The sequence below is a fragment of the Ictalurus furcatus genome, chromosome 7 (assembly GCF_023375685.1).
Source record: "Ictalurus furcatus strain D&B chromosome 7, Billie_1.0, whole genome shotgun sequence".
Taxonomy (NCBI): Eukaryota; Metazoa; Chordata; class Actinopteri; order Siluriformes; family Ictaluridae; genus Ictalurus; species Ictalurus furcatus.
In genome coordinates this window covers 29,593,820-29,612,171 of record NC_071261.1, presented here as the reverse complement: position 1 = coordinate 29,612,171, position 18,352 = coordinate 29,593,820, and the positions used below count along the sequence as shown (strand labels likewise).

At 34.0% G+C, this 18,352-nt stretch overlaps 2 protein-coding genes and 1 pseudogene across 2 annotated transcripts; all 3 read left to right on the top strand.

Moving 5' to 3' along the window:
* The first annotated feature begins 908 nt into the window (after positions 1 to 908).
* On the top strand, positions 909 to 4,064 carry LOC128610733 (lactose-binding lectin l-2-like). Its single transcript, XM_053630150.1, has 6 exons — positions 909 to 929; positions 2,258 to 2,392; positions 2,723 to 2,843; positions 3,441 to 3,559; positions 3,673 to 3,781; positions 3,908 to 4,064. The coding sequence occupies exons 1-6, from the start codon at positions 909 to 911 to the stop codon at positions 3,976 to 3,978; spliced, it is 576 nt and encodes a 191-aa protein (XP_053486125.1). The 3' UTR covers positions 3,979 to 4,064.
* A 2,278-nt stretch (positions 4,065 to 6,342) lies between these two features.
* On the top strand, positions 6,343 to 9,661 carry LOC128610418 (lactose-binding lectin l-2-like; annotated as a pseudogene).
* A 1,865-nt stretch (positions 9,662 to 11,526) lies between these two features.
* Positions 11,527 to 14,969, top strand: LOC128610408 (lactose-binding lectin l-2-like). Its single transcript, XM_053629711.1, has 8 exons — positions 11,527 to 12,160; positions 12,253 to 12,332; positions 12,571 to 12,594; positions 12,703 to 12,729; positions 12,870 to 12,988; positions 13,992 to 14,126; positions 14,457 to 14,565; positions 14,739 to 14,969. The coding sequence occupies exons 2-8, from the start codon at positions 12,272 to 12,274 to the stop codon at positions 14,807 to 14,809; spliced, it is 546 nt and encodes a 181-aa protein (XP_053485686.1). The 5' UTR covers positions 11,527 to 12,160; positions 12,253 to 12,271; the 3' UTR covers positions 14,810 to 14,969.
* Positions 14,970 to 18,352: the final 3,383 nt, after the last annotated feature.

The window sequence follows — 18,352 nt, the reverse complement described above, 5'->3', positions numbered from 1 at the left end:
GTTACATCTGTTGCACTGTGTGTAAAACTGTTTAACTGTAATGTCCCTGTTAAATGAATTAACACTACACAATGTTCATATATATATATATATATGTGAATTAGCTAAGTTTTATATAAGAGATTTCTAAAGAACTGAAAGTTCAAAAACCCTAGCAAAAGTCAGGCTTATGATAACATAGCTTACTGTATACCACAGTGCTGTTCAATACTCGATTCTGATTGGTCAGAACGTGTTGGTGTTCCTCTCACAGGTGAATATTAAAAGCAAACGTGCATACATTATCATTTCTATAATAACAACTTACACTGTGACTTGTATAGCAGACACACCACATACTGCAAACAGGTTTTAAATGTATAATTGTTGACGTTCAACAGCTTTTGGTAAGTTTTATATCCTGAAGTATCAGTTTATTAATTGAGAAATGCTGTTTAGACTGGTAACAGTATACAGAGTCCTACATCCTTCCTGATTCTTTCTGTAGAGCAGAGATCATACACATATCATCTAACTGATAATCACATGACTGGGGAGAAATGAAAACTTTTTTCTTTGTCCTTGTTTAAGGTCAAGTTGAGAAATCTAACTGACACTTTCAGCACAACAAGCCTGTATAGAAAAATACTAACCTTCTTTTTCTGTCCATTTTCCAGCGTCTAAGTGGAATGATTGGGTGAAAGGTCAAATGTAGAGTTGGAATTTTAATAGAATTGTGCAAAAATAAAAATAAAAAAAAAGGCTAGTATTATATTATGATTATTATTATTATTATTATTTTAGATTCCTTGCAACATACAGACCCTGAAAATGAGTATTTTTCTTTGAAAGGACATTCATGCTCGCCTTACTGTCCATCAGGATGCGTGACCTACGGCAGATGCTGCTTCCTCTATGTTGCTCAGCCCATGAAATGGATCTCTGCTGAGGTAAACCACATTTCTCACAAAGTTAAGAAATAAAATAAACCTCTAGAGATCTACTAAGATCACTCTGATGCGCATCTGGTTTGATAAGGTGTGTATATTGTATAGCATTTTACTACACTTTCAGCTTTGAGATAAACATGTGTTTGCAGTTATTCGTACTACTCTATAATGTATTAATTGCATCACGTAGCACCAGCGCTCATGTTTACTCATGCTTCATAAAACTAACTTCCTCTACGTTTATCACTGTCGGTTCTTTAACACGAGATGCTTGGCGTATAAATGTATCTGTCAAATGAATAACTAGAGATGTAAACGTCATTTATAAAGTGCACTCCCTGGCAAGCTTTTATTTAATTCTGCTTTTCACAACTGGGTTCTCTGTCAGAATACTGTCTACAGATAAGTTTTAAGACTCACCAGATCAGATGAAGTAATGCACATGAGAATTTCAGAGCTCAGTGATATTTAGTGTTGAATTTTGAAATATCTTGCTACTTGACTAATTTTTTTTTTCAACGTTTGCACTTTATTTGAGCACAGCACTTTTAATCTCTCCTTTTAGCAGTGCAATTTTGTTTTATTTTTTTGTTAGCCATTTTCATAACGTACTGTACAGGGGTCATTCTGCTATTGTTAATAAAGTCAGCACTGTTCCCAAAATATTCTGAACTTTAAAACACAGTGTTCTTCTATGATTATGGTCATATGACATCTGGCATGGAACATTTGCCAAAGATTGCTATTACTTACTATTATTTAAGTATTATTAGGTATTATTATTTGCAACTACAACCTAACATTCCGGGAATGTTCCCATAACATTCACTTACAGTCTCATAACAGGAGGTTTGCCAAATAGGGATTTTTTAGTTTGTATAAGACAAACTTTCTGGGATTGTCCCTAGAACACTCTGTAATATTCTCAGGGAGGCTGGCAAAGGTGGATTTGCACTTAATTTCAACAGATAGGCCAATGTTTAAATTATTTAAAAGGGAATTCAGGTCAATAATTATTATGGATGATTGTGTGTAATGAATAATGATTAATGAATAATTAAATTTAAATCTACTTCACAAAGTATAATCCATTGCAGTTGTCGTATACACCTATTTCATATACTGTGTTAGACTTTAGCCTGCAGAAGAAGAAGTAATATCATAAATGTAGATGCATTCATTGGGTTTTAGAGTGAACTATGAAATAAATTATGCAGTTTCATGTAGGCTTTGGATATGGAAATAGAGTATATTAATAGGAGAATTACTAATAATAAGTGCAGTTATTGAATGTGCAGTGATGCCAATGAGTCTTCTCTCCTTTCTAGAAACACTGTCTGAAATTAAGCGCAAACTTGATGTCAGTGCACAGTCAGAAGGACTATCTGATGGCCAAGGCCCTTATCCGTGCATTTGACCCCGTGGAGCCCCCAACTTGGCTTGGCCTGTCTGACTGTCAGAAGGTAAAATAATGTTGATAAAGCTTGTACGTTTAAAGCTTTCAAAAGTTATGTTGTTTTTTTTTAACTGACGCACTTCATGGTGTTTCATGCAAAAAACACTTGTTTGGATGAGGATTATAAATATAATAAAGTTTAAAGTATTATTATAGTAAAACCAATCGTAACAAAAGAATAACTCAAGGCTCTTGATATGTATACATTTCTAGTTCCTTTTCCGTGTTCAATTCCAGTTCTTATGGGATCTGATATCCAGTATGTTTTCACAGAAATCATTTGGGTATCGGATTTGTTCTATCTCTACTAATAAACGGTCCCTTTATAACATTGCAGAAGAATGAGTGGTTTTGGTCTGATGGCACCAAAGTGACGTTCACCAAGTGGAATCCAACTGAGCCAAATTTTCTGAATGGAGAGTGCTGTGTGCATATGAACTGGGGCAGTAAGTGGGTCTAGAAACCTCATGTAGCTGTGTTGTTTGTTTGTTTGTTTTGTTTTTTGTTTTTTGTTGTTGTTTTTTTTAATGTACCTTCAATGAACTTCAGTGATTGGTGTTTCAAATGAATTTTTTCACAACATTATTTAATTATTTTAATATTTATTTCTGTCTGCAGCGCAGCGGGACTGAAATGACATTCCATGTTATCAGAGCTTTCCTTTTCTGTGTGCCAAGAAATTAAACTGAAACTCTGACCTCATCTGTAATGTGATGTAAAAAATACATTTCCTTGTCCTAAGATGGCACAAATACATTTGTGAAAACACACTGTAAAATCTTAAGAAAATTTGAGCAATATGAATAATAAAAAATAAATAATAAATAAAATAAGATCTTAAATGTCTTTATGAAATTATTTCATATACAGTACAGTTATCATCTCTGGTATTAGCATTTCAGATACAATAATGCTAACATGGTATTATGGTAGGAGTATTCTATAATGTCACCATAATAGAATGTTACATCACTGAGTTGGAGGATTTATTCGTAGCTAGTATATTCTAGTGCAATGTCTAAAATTGGCAATATTTTATTAAAATTGTTACATAGGTGATAATTCCTATAAAGGAATACACAATGAAAACAAGTATCGAATGGCCAAGGCCCTTATCCGTACTCATGACTCCGCGGAGAATCCAACATGGATCGGCCTTTCTAGCTGTCAGGAGGTTCGCTAAGTATCCAACAACATTTTTAAAATTAAACTAGTCAGATGAAGGAAATATCGCATTTTTATCAAGTATTATAGCTGTAATGGACTGTCCACTGTTCATACTTCCAGAAATATAAGTGGTTTTGGTCCGATGGCACCAAATTGATTTACACCAAGTGGAACCCAAGAGAACCAAATCATCTCCTTGGAGAGTGTTGTGTGCATATGAACTACGGCAGTAAGCAGATTTAGAAATTTCTTTTGTAGCTGTATTGTGTTTCGAATATTTTATAAATTCAGGTTTAGTGTGTCATTTTTTATTAAAATGTCATTTTAAAATCTTTTTTTTTTTCTGTGTCTGCAGAACAAAGGGACTGGAATGACATTCGCTGTAAAAAGAAATTTCCCTTTGTGTGTGCCAAGAAGCTTTACTGAAATGCTCACAGCTTCCCCTCACCAACTATAATACTATTATACTAAGTTTTTCTTGTCACTGATGGATTTACAAAATCCTTACTGTGCCAGTTTTAGCATAATTTCAGCAATAAAAAAAAACTTTAGACTTTGGTGTTTGTGAAATTATTTCTTAAATGGTTATCATTTTGAAAAGAATGACTGGTCACAGAAATCACATTTTCCATTTGCATGTCAACATATCAGTTGAGAACATCTCAGGTACAGTGTTGGGTATATTTCTTTCCCCATTAGCTGTTCTAAAGACTGTGAAAGTAGCAGGAATGAATCGCAGTGTTCGACAGTTCTGTAGTTTAAGCCTTTATAATCAATGCGTAGATGAAGCTGACAATTCTTCTCTCAATGAAGAAAAATGCAGCTGCAACACATGATGTAAATGATCATATGTATCCAAGCCCCTGAACTTATTAAATCTATTTCTCCATGATTTAAGTTTTTAAAAAGTAATTGGAGAAAGGCCCTACTTTGCAGTAGTGGCAGGCCTGGTACCAATCCTATACCACTGTCCCAGGGTAGCATTTTTTATATTTATATTGTGTTGCCAGTTTCTTGTCAGATAAAGTGTAACTATAGAATCTTCCACTGGATATGTGTGTGTACACATCACCTCCATCTTCCCCTCCAGTACCTGACCATCATCAAATTACAACCTCGCAAACTATAATTTGCCTAGACGACAAATTGAAGTGTGACCATTTACACAGTTTGATTTTTGCCTGTTTTAAACGTTTGCATTACCTCTGGGTTTGGTAACAAACCTGTAGTAGAAAAGTTCAGAAAATTCTGACCATCATTATCAAGTTTCCAGTTACAAAGATGTCAGCAAACCTACATCTTTTAGCCACTCAATGAAAATTATTTCTTAGAACAGGTGAATTCAACTAAACATTGTTAGGGTCCAGTTATATAAAGTTCCAGACAACATGACTGAATGATGTCAACAACTACCTTTAATGCTTAACCATCAGTGATTACTTCAAGGCTATTAACAAGACATCAATATGAAGTGGTTATCAATATGAAGTGTTTTTTTTTTTTAATAGTTACAACTTTTAACAGTCGGCATTACAAGTTCTGGGGTTGTTGTTGTTTTCTGGCATATTTTTTTGCCATGTAATCATTTCAGAATAAGACCAAAAGTTCATCTAGGGCATACTGACAGTCCTGGGATATGATAAGATAAGATAAAGATAATACTTTATTAATAACCAAATGGAGAAAATTAGAGGGATTGTCCAATCAAGATATCCAAGAAGATGTAAGTGATAAGAACCTTTATTGCACAGATAACTTTAATAATTACAGATTTGTTTGTCACGGTACTATGTTGTATTGTGCATGATATATATATATATATATATATATATATATATATATATATATATATATATATATATATATATATATATATATATTGCGTTTCTGGATAAGTATCATTAAAGATATATATACTTTATATCCTGTGTATTTAATGTTACTGGGAGCATCTGGTTATATTCAAAAAGTTGATCTGAAAGTTATTTAGATGTGGAGAAATTACTAGCCTAGGCAGCTGAAAAAGCAGATCATGGTTCATGAAGGAATGGAAATTAGTCTTGACGGATCAGTTATGTATAACTGTTAGATAATACAAATAAACTGGAAGCTTTTCACAGTAAATCTGGCCTTGTATTTAGAGGCATGCCTTCACTTTCTTACTGAGTTGGATTGTGGTTTGGCGGTGATGCACACATCTGTGTGATGCTATCTGTGTCCCTTCTGAAACTGTAGAGTTTAGATAGTTTAGACAGGGTGGGGTCAGATGAAGCCAGAAAGTTTTGATAAGGAGATCTATAACAAGTGTCGTGGAAATTAGACAACACTCGCAGACGCGTCCTCTGAGGTGGAAAAAAGGTTTATTACAGAAAGATGGTTAGTACAGGATAGAAGAACACAGGATAGAATAATGAGAGCGCTCTGAGGCACTTGTGCTGAACAATTACTATATATATGAAATGCAGAGCATGATATACTTCTGTGTGCCGATGAGAAGCGGTTTGAGGCAGTTCAAACAGGCTTTATTTCAGGGTCTTATAAGAATGCAGATGAACCTTGAAGAGAAGAACATGTTTGTGTCTCTGCATGCAGATAAACATTCTGTACTGGTCTAAGTGACATGACATGACCTTCTTAGGCGTTAGCCTCAGATCAACATTTTATTTTGGTAGTGGTGGTGATAGGGGTTCCCATTACTATATAAGCACCATCACTTCACTCATTTTTATATCAAGCAAAAAGAGTCTCCTGATTAGAGGTAAGTGTAATTTTAAGGAACTTTTAAGGATTGTTACCTGTCCCAGGTTTATTTAATGAATGTAATTTAATTAATGAATGCTTTTCTTTTAGTGCATGAAAAACTAGAGTTATGGCTCGTCAGACTGAAGTGGTTTTGCTTTTTATTCTCCGCCATTGCAGCAGCAGCTTCTGGTAACTAAGATTAATACAGTTAAAGCTTTTCAAACCTGTCCATAACTAGTTAAAATATGTAGTTATAATATTCTTGTGCATTCATGACATTTTTGTAGCTGTTAAAGAAAATATCATGTGCAATAGCTCGGGCTAGTGACTCTTAAAATTTGTGTTTTTAATATTGCAACCTTACTTTGTCATTCAAATTAATAAACATAGACGCATGTACTAAAAATAATGTTTTCTCTCCATATAAGCTGATGTGGAGAAACCTCTTTCAGGTAATAATCAAATGAACGCCTTGAAAATAATCAGTAAAAGAGTCGTTATAGCCACCAGCACTACTGACACGTCTCTTTTTTTTCTCTTCTCTTTTCATTTTTTCTAGAGGGTTATTTTGATCAGCTTGTACAAGGTAATTACAAACTTGCACAAATCAGCAACATTATTTAAAGAATTCCTCAGCACTCGGTACTGACTTTTTAATAAAAATATTATAATTCTACAACTGAAGTTATAAATAAGCTACTCTCTTTGTCTATTTCCTTTTCAGAAGCCATGAAGCAAACTGAAGTGGGGACATGCCTGGGATGCTGTCCATTCGGCTGGGTGAAATATAATGGATATTGCTACAGTTATCACAGCTCAAAGATAAGACTGGGCTTCTGCTGAGGTTCAATTAATTTCAATTCAACTGTATTCATATTTATTGGTATTAGGCAGGATTTTTTTAAATTTTCATTGTGATGAAACTCGTATTTAATTAGAACAATAGTGTGTGTGTGTTTGTGTGTGTGTGTGTGTGTGTGGTGTGTGTTGTTTTTTGTTTTTTTAGATATTAAGTATTCACTGTTAATTTATTGACCCTGCAAACAGAGAACATATCCCTAACATTAGCATTTAGTTCTCCTTTGTTTATTTTTTTGTTAGCCATTTTCATAACGTACTGTACAGGGGTCATTCTGCTATTGTTAATAAAGTCAGCACTGTTCCCAAAATATTCTGAACTTTAAAACACAGTGTTCTTTTATGATTATGGTCATATGACATCTGGCATGGAACATTTGCCAAAGATTGCTATTACTTACTATTATTTAAGTATCATTAGGTATTATTATTTGCAACTACAACCTAACATTTCGGGAATGTTCCCATAACATTCACTTACAGCCTCATAACAGGAGGTTTGCCAAATAGGGATTTTTTAGTTTGTATAAGACAAACTTTCTGGGATTGTCCCTAGAACACTCTCTAATATTCTCAGGGAGGCTGGCAAAGGTGGATTTGCACTTAATTTCAACAGATAGGCCAATGTTTAAATTATTTAAAAGGGAATTCAGGTCAATAATTATTATGGATGATTGTGTGTAATGAATAATGATTAGTGAATAATTAAATTTAAATCTACTTCACAAAGTATAATCCATTGCAGTTGTCGCATACACCTATTTCATATACTGTGTTAGACTTTAGCCTGCAGAAGAAGAAGTAATATCATAAATGTAGATACATTCATTGGGTTTTAGAGTGAACTATGAAATAAATTATGCAGTTTCATGTAGGCTTTGGATATGGAAATAGAGTATATTAATAGGAGAATTACTAATAATAAGCGCAGTTATTGAATGTGCAGTGATGCCATTGAGTCTTCTCTCCTTTCTAGAAACACTGTCTGAAATTCAACGCAAACTTGATGTCAGTGCACAGTCAGAAACGACTATCTGATGGCCAAGGCCCTTATCCGTGCATTTGACCCCGTGGAGCCCCCAACTTGGCTTGGCCTGTCTGCCTGTCAGAAGGTAAAATAATGTTGATAAAGCTTGTACGTTTAAAGCTTTCAAAAGTTATGTTTTTTTTTTTTTTAACTGACGCACTTCATGGTGTTTCATGCAAAAAACACTTGTTTGGATGAGGATTGTAAATATAATAAAGTTTAAAGTATTATTATAGTAAAACCAATCGTGACAAAAGAATAACTCAAGGCTCTTGATATGTATACATTTCTAGTTCCTTTTCCGTGTTCAATTCCAGTTCTTATGGGATCTGATATCCAGTATGTTTTCACAGAAATCATTTGGGTATCGGATTTAATCTATCTCTACTAATAAACGGTCCCTTTATAACATTGCAGAAGAATGAGTGGTTTTTGGTCTGATGGCACCAAAGTGACGTTCACCAAGTGGAATCAAAATGAGCCAAATTTTCGAAATGGAGAGTGCTGTGTGCATATGAACTGGGGCAGTAAGTGGGTCTAGAAACCTCATGTAGCTGTGTTGTTTGTCTGTTTTTTTTATTTGTTTGTTTGTTTTTGTTTTTTGTTTTAATGTACCTTCAATGAACTTCAGTGATTGGTGTTTCAAATGAATTTTTTCACAACATTATTTAATTATTTTAATATTCATTTCTGTCTGCAGCGCAGCGGGACTGGAATGACATTCCCTGTGATCAGAGCTTTCCTTTTCTGTGTGCCAAGAAATCAAACTGAAACTCTGACCTCATCTGTAATGTGATGTAAAAAAAAATGCATTTCCTTGTCCTAAGATGGCACAAATACATTTGTGAAACACACTGTAAAATCTTAAGAAAATTTGAGCAATACGGATAATAAAAAATAAATAATAAATAAAATAAGATCTTAAATGTCTTTATGAAATTATTTCATATACAGTACAGTTATCATCTCTGGTATTAGCATTTCAGATACAATAATGCTAACATGGTATTATGGTAGGAGTATTCTATAATGTCACCATAATAGAATGTTACATCACTGAGTTGGAGGATTTATTCATAGCTAGTATATTCTAGTGCAATGTCTAAAATTGGCAATATTTTATTAAAATTGTTACATAGGTGATAATTCCTATAAAGGAATACACAATGAAAACAAGTATCGAATGGCCAAGGCCCTTATCCGTACTCATGACTCCGCGGAGAATCCAACATGGATCGGCCTTTCTAGCTGTCAGGAGGTTCGCTAAGTATCCAACAACATTTTTAAAATTAAACATAGTCAGATGAAGGAAATATCGCATTTTTATCAAGTATTATAGCCTGTAATGGACTGTCCACTGTTCATACTTCCAGAAATATAAGTGGTTTTGGTCCGATGGCACCAAATTGATTTACACCAAGTGGAACCCAAGAGAACCAAATCATCTCCTTGGAGAGTGTTGTGTGCATATGAACTACGGCAGTAAGCAGATTTAGAAATTTCTTTTGTAGCTGTATTGTGTTTCGAATATTTTATAAATTCAGGTTTAGTGTGTCATTTTTTATTAAAATGTCATTTTAAAATCTTTTTTTTTTTCTGTGTCTGCAGAACAAAGGGACTGGAATGACATTCGCTGTAAAAAGAAATTTCCCTTTGTGTGTGCCAAGAAGCTTTACTGAAATGCTCACAGCTTCCCCTCACCAACTATAATACTACTATACTAAGTTTTTCTTGTCACTGATGGATTTACAAAATCCTTACTGTGCCAGTTTAGCATAATTTCAGCAATAAAAAAAAAACTTTAGACTTTGGTGTTTGTGAAATTATTTCTTAAATGGTTATCATTTTGAAAAGAATGACTGGTCACAGAAATCACATTTTCCATTTGCATGTCAACATATCAGTTGAGAACATCTCAGGTACAGTGTTGGGTATATTTCTTTCCCCATTAGCTGTTCTAAAGACTGTGAAAGTAGCAGGAATGAATCGCAGTGTTCGACAGTTCTGTAGTTTAAGCCTTTATAATCAATGCGTAGATGAAGCTGACAATTCTTCTTCTCAATGAAGAAAAATGCAGCTGCAACACATGATGTAAATGATCATATGTATCCAAGCCCCTGAACTTATTAAATCTATTTCTCCATGATTTAAGTTTTTAAAAAGTAATTGGAGAAAGGCCCTACTTTGCAGTAGTGGCAGGCCTGGTACCAATCCTATACCACTGTCCCAGGGTAGCATTTTTTATATTTATATTGTGTTGCCAGTTTCTTGTCAGATAAAGTGTAACTATAGAATCTTCCACTGGATATGTGTGTGTACACATCACCTCCACCTTCCCCTCCAGTACTTGACCATCATCAAATTACAACCTCGCAAACTATAATTTGCCTAGACGACAAATTGAAGTGTGACCATTTACACAGTTTGATTTTTGCCTGTTTTAAACGTTTGCATTACCTCTGGGTTTGGTAACAAACCTGTAGTAGAAAGGTTCAGAAAATTCTGACCATCATTATCAAGTTTCCAGTTACAAAGATGTCAGCAAACCTACATCTTTTAGCCACTCAATGAAAATTATTTCTTAGAACAGGTGAATTCAACTAAACATTGTTAGGGTCCAGTTATATAAAGTTCCAGACAACATGACTGAATGATGTCAACAACTACCTTTAATGCTTAACCATCAGTGATTACTTCAAGGCTATTAACAAGACATCAATATGAAGTGGTTATCAATATGAAGTGTTTTTTTTTTTTTTTTTAATAGTTACAACTTTTAACAGTCGGCATTACAAGTTCTGGGGTTGTTCAGGATTCATTTCAGAATAAGACCAAAAGTTCATCTAAGGCATACTGACAGTCCTGGGATATGATAAGATAAGATAAGATAATACTTTATTAATAACCAAATGGAGAAATTAGAGGGATTGTCCAATCAAGATATCCAAGAAGATGTAAGTGATAAGAACCTTTATTGCACAGATAACTTTAATAATTACAGATTTGTTTGTCACGGTACTATGTTGTATTGTGCATGATATATATATATATATATATATATATATATATATATATATATATATATATATATATATATATATTGCGTTTCTGGATAAGTATCATTAAAGATATATATACTTTATATCCTGTGTATTTAATGTTACTGGGAGCATCTGGTTATATTCAAAAAGTAGATCTGAAAGTTATTTAGATGTGGAGAAATTACTAGCCTAGGCAGCTGAAAAAGCAGATCATGGTTCATGAAGGAATGGAAATTAGTCTTGACGGATCAGTTATGTATAACTGTTAGATAATACAAATAAACTGGAAGCTTTTCACAGTAAATCTGGCCTTGTATTTAGAGGCATGCCTTCACTTTCTTACTGAGTTGGATTGTGGTTTGGCGGTGATGCACACATCTGTGTGATGCTATCTGTGTCCCTTCTGAAACTGTAGAGTTTAGATAGTTTAGACAGGGTGGGGTCAGATGAAGCCAGAAAGTTTTGATAAGGAGATCTATAACAAGTGTCGTGGAAATTAGACAACACTCGCAGACGCGTCCTCTGAGGTGGAAAAAAGGTTTATTACAGAAAGATGGTTAGTACAGGATAGAAGAACACAGGATAGAATAATGAGAGCGCTCTGAGGCACTTGTGCTGAACAATTACTATATATATGAAATGCAGAGCATGATATACTTCTGTGTGCCGATGAGAAGCGGTTTGAGGCAGTTCAAACAGGCTTTATTTCAGGGTCTTATAAGATATGCAGATGAACCTTGAAGAGAAGAACATGTTTGTGTCTCTGCATGCAGATAAACATTCTGTACTGGTCTAAGTGACATGACATGACCTTCTTAGGCGTTAGCCTCAGATCAACATTTTATTTTGGTAGTGGTGGTGATAGGGGTTCCCATTACTATATAAGCACCATCACTTCACTCATGTTTTATATCAAGCAAAAAGAGTCTCCTGATTAGAGGTAAGTGTCATTTTAAGGAACTTTTAAGGATTGTTACCTGTCCCAGGTTTATTTAATGAATGTAATTTAATTAATGAATGCTTTTCTTTTAGTGCATGAAAAACTAGAGTTATGGCTCGTCAGACTGAAGTGGTTTTGCTTCTTATTCTCGCCATTGCAGCAGCAGCTTCTGGTAACTAAGATTAATACAGTTAAAGCTTTTCAAACCTGTCCATAACTAGTTAAAATATGTAGTTATAATATTCTTGTGCATTCATGACATTTTTGTAGCTGTTAAAGAAAATATCATGTGCAATAGCTCGGGCTAGTGACTCTTAAAATTGTGTTTTTAATATTGCAACCTTACTTTGTCATTCAAATTAATAAACATAGACGCATGTACTAAAAATAATGTTTTCTCTCCATATAAGCTGATGTGGAGAAACCTCTTTCAGGTAATAATCAAATGAACGCCTTGAAAATAATCAGTAAAAGAGTCGTTATAGCCACCAGCACTACTGACACGTCTCTTTTTTTTCTCTTCTCTTTTTCATTTTTTCTAGAGGGTTATTTTGATCAGCTTGTACAAGGTAATTACAAACTTGCACAAATCAGCAACATTATTTAAAGAATTCCTCAGTACTCGGTACTGACTTTTTAATAAAAATATTATAATTTCCTACAACTGAAGTTATAAATAAGCTACTCTCTTTGTGTATTTCCTTTTCAGAAGCCATGAAGCAAACTGAAGTGGGGACATGCCTGGGATGCTGTCCATTCGGCTGGGTGAAATATAATGGATATTGCTACAGTTATCACAGCTCAAAGATAGACTGGGCTTCTGCTGAGGTTCAATTAATTTCAATTCAACTGTATTCATATTTATTGGTATTAGGCAGGATTTTTTTAAATTTTCATTGTGATGAAACTCGTATTTAATTAGAACAATAGTGTGTGTGTGTGTGTGTGTGTGTGTGTGTGTGTGTGTGTGTGTGTGTGTGTGTGTTGTTTTTTGTTTTTTTAGATATTAAGTATTCACTGTTAATTTACTGACCCTGCAAACAGAGAACATATCCCTAACATTAGCATTTAGTTCTCCTTTGTTTATTTTTTTGTTAGCCATTTTCATAACGTACTGTACAGGGGTCATTCTGCTATTGTTAATAAAGTCAGCACTGTTCCCAAAATATTCTGAACTTTAAAACACAGTGTTCTTCTATGATTATGGTCATATGACATCTGGCATGGAACATTTGCCAAAGATTGCTATTACTTACTATTATTTAAGTATTATTAGGTATTATTATTTGCAACTACAACCTAACATTCCGGGAATGTTCCCATAACATTCACTTACAGTCTCATAACAGGAGGTTTGCCAAATAGGGATTTTTTAGTTTGTATAAGACAAACTTTCTGGGATTGTCCCTAGAACACTCTGTAATATTCTCAGGGAGGCTGGCAAAGGTGGATTTGCACTTAATTTCAACAGATAGGCCAATGTTTAAATTATTTAAAAGGGAATTCAGGTCAATAATTATTATGGATGATTGTGTGTAATGAATAATGATTAATGAATAATTAAATTTAAATCTACTTCACAAAGTATAATCCGTTGCAGTTGTCGTATACACCTATTTCATATACTGTGTTAGACTTTAGCCTGCAGAAGAAGAAGTAATATCATAAATGTAGATGCATTCATTGGGTTTTAGAGTGAACTATGAAATAAATTATGCAGTTTCATGTAGGCTTTGGATATGGAAATAGAGTATATTAATAGGAGAATTACTAATAATAAGCGCAGTTATTGAATGTGCAGTGATGCCATTGAGTCTTCTCTCCTTTCTAGAAACACTGTCTGAAATTCAACGCAAACTTGATGTCAGTGCACAGTCAGAACGACTATCTGATGGCCAAGGCCCTTATCCGTGCATTTGACCCCGTGGAGCCCCCAACTTGGCTTGGCCTGTCTGACTGTCAGAAGGTAAAATAATGTTGATAAAGCTTGTACGTTTAAAGCTTTCAAAAGTTATGTTGTTTTTTTTTAACTGACGCACTTCATGGTGTTTCATGCAAAAAACACTTGTTTGGATGAGGATTGTAAATATAATAAAGTTTAAAGTATTATTATAGTAAAACCAATCGTAACAAAAGAATAACTCAAGGCTCTTGATATGTATACATTTCTAGTTCCTTTTCCGTGTTCAATTCCAGTTCTTATGGGATCTGATATCCAGTATGTTTTCACAGAAATCATTTGGGTATCGGATTTAATCTATCTCTACTAATAAACGGTCCCTTTATAACATTGCAGAAGAATGAGTGGTTTTGGTCTGATGGCACCAAAGTGACGTTCACCAAGTGGAATCAAAATGAGCCAAATTTTCGAAATGGAGAGTGCTGTGTGCATATGAACTGGGGCAGTAAGTGGGTCTAGAAACCTCATGTAGCTGTGTTGTTTGTCTGTTTTTTTTATTTGTTTGTTTGTTTTTGTTTTTTGTTTTAATGTACCTTCAATGAACTTCAGTGATTGGTGTTTCAAATGAATTTTTTCACAACATTATTTAATTATTTTAATATTCATTTCTGTCTGCAGCGCAGCGGGACTGGAATGACATTCCCTGTGATCAGAGCTTTCCTTTTCTGTGTGCCAAGAAATCAAACTGAAACTCTGACCTCATCTGTAATGTGATGTAAAAAAAAATACATTTCCTTGTCCTAAGATGGCACAAATACATTTGTGAAAACACACTGTAAAATCTTAAGAAAATTTGAGCAATACGGATAATAAAAAATAAATAATAAATAAAATAAGATCTTAAATGTCTTTATGAAATTATTTCATATACAGTACAGTTATCATCTCTGGTATTAGCATTTCAGATACAATAATGCTAACATGGTATTATGGTAGGAGTATTCTATAATGTCACCATAATAGAATGTTACATCACTGAGTTGGAGGATTTACTCGTAGCTAGTATATTCTAGTGCAATGTCTAAAATTGGCAATATTTTATTAAAATTGTTACATAGGTGAGAATTCGTATAAAGGCTGCTGTTCACTGATCTTTCATTTCAGTTTAATACAAAATATAAACATGTAATTTGAGACATTTCAGTGCAAATATCCATGTCCGAGTGCACGGTTTTAGATGTAGGATTGACCTTGAAATTTAAATGATTTCATCCATTAAAGTTGGGAGAACACCCTCCAGTAGGCTTAGTTTCTGATTAATGATCAAACTGTTTCAGGAATTAATAAGACATATGCTTGCTACATCATATTAAATGGATGCTAATGACCTAGCATAAGAGAACAAAACTAAAGGTTTGGTGTTTCCCTGAATAAAGTGCAACGACTATGATAGCAGAACTACTAATCTAGTAAAGTGTCTGAGCTCATCACGCAATTATTATAGACTAAGAATATTCTAATAAAGTTCTCTGTGTGTTTCTGTGAGAAAAATGGCTATAAAGTTATATAAGGTTAAGTAATCATGGGTCAGGTCAAAATATAGTGTAATAGATAACTAGTTGTTTAGAATGGGAGTAATAACCTACATCACCAAACTCGCAGCATCTTTGAGCAAGGTTAAAATACACAAGCTAATCAGGTTAAGCAAGCAACAGGAATTAATCACGATGGCAACAGGCAGCTGTGTTGCAAACACATTCTTCATCCATAATACATTTCCAAAAAGCACACAGGCAGTAAACTATACTCTGTGCAATACAAGTAAAAGATAAAATTGTTGTTTGTTTTTAAATCACAGATCCTTGATCCTTGCGTCTAATGGAACTGATGCTTCTTAAACCACTGTTTACCTAAATCCACTTTTTTAAATAGAGTTGTTATGGTTTACATCATCTACATACTGACTTGATTGAGCCAATTATAAGTGAAACAAGTAAATCCAACAGGCTGATTAAACTGGCCTTTCTAATTTATAAAGCTACAGCTAGTATAAATCCTTGCGTATGCCACAACAGCAGAATAATAACTGCAGTTTTTCAAATTGATTCATGGGTTTTCAGGAAAAGAAATCTACTAGAAACGGTTTGCTTTCATAAAAGCATATGATGCTTTAGGTGGCTAAGGGCAATGGTGGCTTGGCATTTAAGGCTCTGGGTTACTGATTGGAAGGTCGGGGGTTCAAACCCCAGCCCTGCCAAGCTGCTGCTGTTGGGCCCTTGAGAAAGGCCCTTAACCCTCTCTGCACCAGGGGTGCTGTATCATGGCTCTCTGCTCTGACTCCAACCTAACATGGGATATGTGGAGAAATTTCACTGTGCTGTAATATATATGTGCTTAATAAATACTCATTATCATTAGAAGCCCTAGTATGTTACATCTGTTGCACTGTGTGTAAAACTGTTTAACTGTAATGTCCCTGTTAAATGAATTAACACTACACAATGTTCATATATATATATATATATATATATATATATATATATATATATATATGAATTAGCTAAGTTTTATATAAGAGATTTCTAAAGAACTGAAAGTTCAAAAACCCTAGCAAAAGTCAGGCTTATGATAACATAGCTTACTGTATACCACAGTGCTGTTCAATACTCGATTCTGATTGGTCAGAACGTGTTGGTGTTCCTCTCACAGGTGAATATTAAAAGCAAACGTGCATACATTATCATTTCTATAATAACAACTTACACTGTGACTTGTATAGCAGACACACCACATACTGCAAACAGGTTTTAAATGTATAATTGTTGACGTTCAACAGCTTTTGGTAAGTTTTATATCCTGAAGTATCAGTTTATTAATTGAGAAATGCTGTTTAGACTGGTAACAGTATACAGAGTCCTACATCCTTCCTGATTCTTTCTGTAGAGCAGAGATCATACACATATCATCTAACTGATAATCACATGACTGGGGAGAAATGAAAACTTTTTTCTTTGTCCTTGTTTAAGGTCAAGTTGAGAAATCTAACTGACACTTTCAGCACAACAAGCCTGTATAGAAAAATACTAACCTTCTTTTTCTGTCCATTTTCCAGCGTCTGAGTGGAATGATTGGGTGAAAGGTCAAATGTAGAGTTGGAATTTTAATATAATTGTGCAAAAAAAAAAAGGCTAGTATTATATTATGATTATTATTATTATTATTTTAGATTCCTTGCAACATACAGACCCTGAAAATGAGTATTTTTCTTTGAAAGGACATTCATGCTCACCTTACTGTCCATCAGGATGCGTGACCTACGGCAGATGCTGCTTCCTCTATGTTGCTCAGCCCATGAAATGGATCTCTGCTGAGGTAAACCACATTTCTCACAAAGTTAAGAAATAAAATAAACCTCTAGAGATCTACTAAGATCACTCTGATGCGCATCTGGTTTGATAAGGTGTGTATATTGTATAGCATTTTACTACACTTTCAGCTTTGAGATAAACATGTGTTTGCAGTTATTCGTACTACTCTATAATGTATTAATTGCATCACGTAGCACCAGCGCTCATGTTTACTCATGCTTCATAAAACTAACTTCCTCTACGTTTATCACTGTCGGTTCTTTAACACGAGATGCTTGGCGTATAAATGTATCTGTCAAATGAATAACTAGAGATGTAAACGTCATTTATAAAGTGCACTCCCTGGCAAGCTTTTATTTAATTCTGCTTTTCACAACTGGGTTCTCTGTCAGAATACTGTCTACAGATAAGTTTTAAGACTCACCAGATCAGATGAAGTAATGCACATGAGAATTTCAGAGCTCAGTGATATTTAGTGTTGAATTTTGAAATATCTTGCTACTTGACTAATTTTTTTTTTCAACGTTTGCACTTTATTTGAGCACAGCACTTTTAATCTCTCCTTTTAGCAGTGCAATTTTTCATTGCATTCGATTTGATATCATTCGTTTCTTTTATGAGCACCTTTCTGTTTATTTATTTGTCTTAAACCTTTTATTTTCTGATTTAGCTATATGTAAAGCACTTTGAATGAACTCTGAATTGTGCTATACAAAAAAAATTTGCCTTGTCTTGCCATGTCTTAAAAAAAACAGCAAATTTACTTAACACCTCCACGGATACAGATACTTATCTGTAGCGCTGCAGTTGTGAAAACCACAACCGTTTGACAGAAATATATATATATATATATATATATATATATATATATATATAAATATAAATATATATATATATATATATATATATATATATATATATATA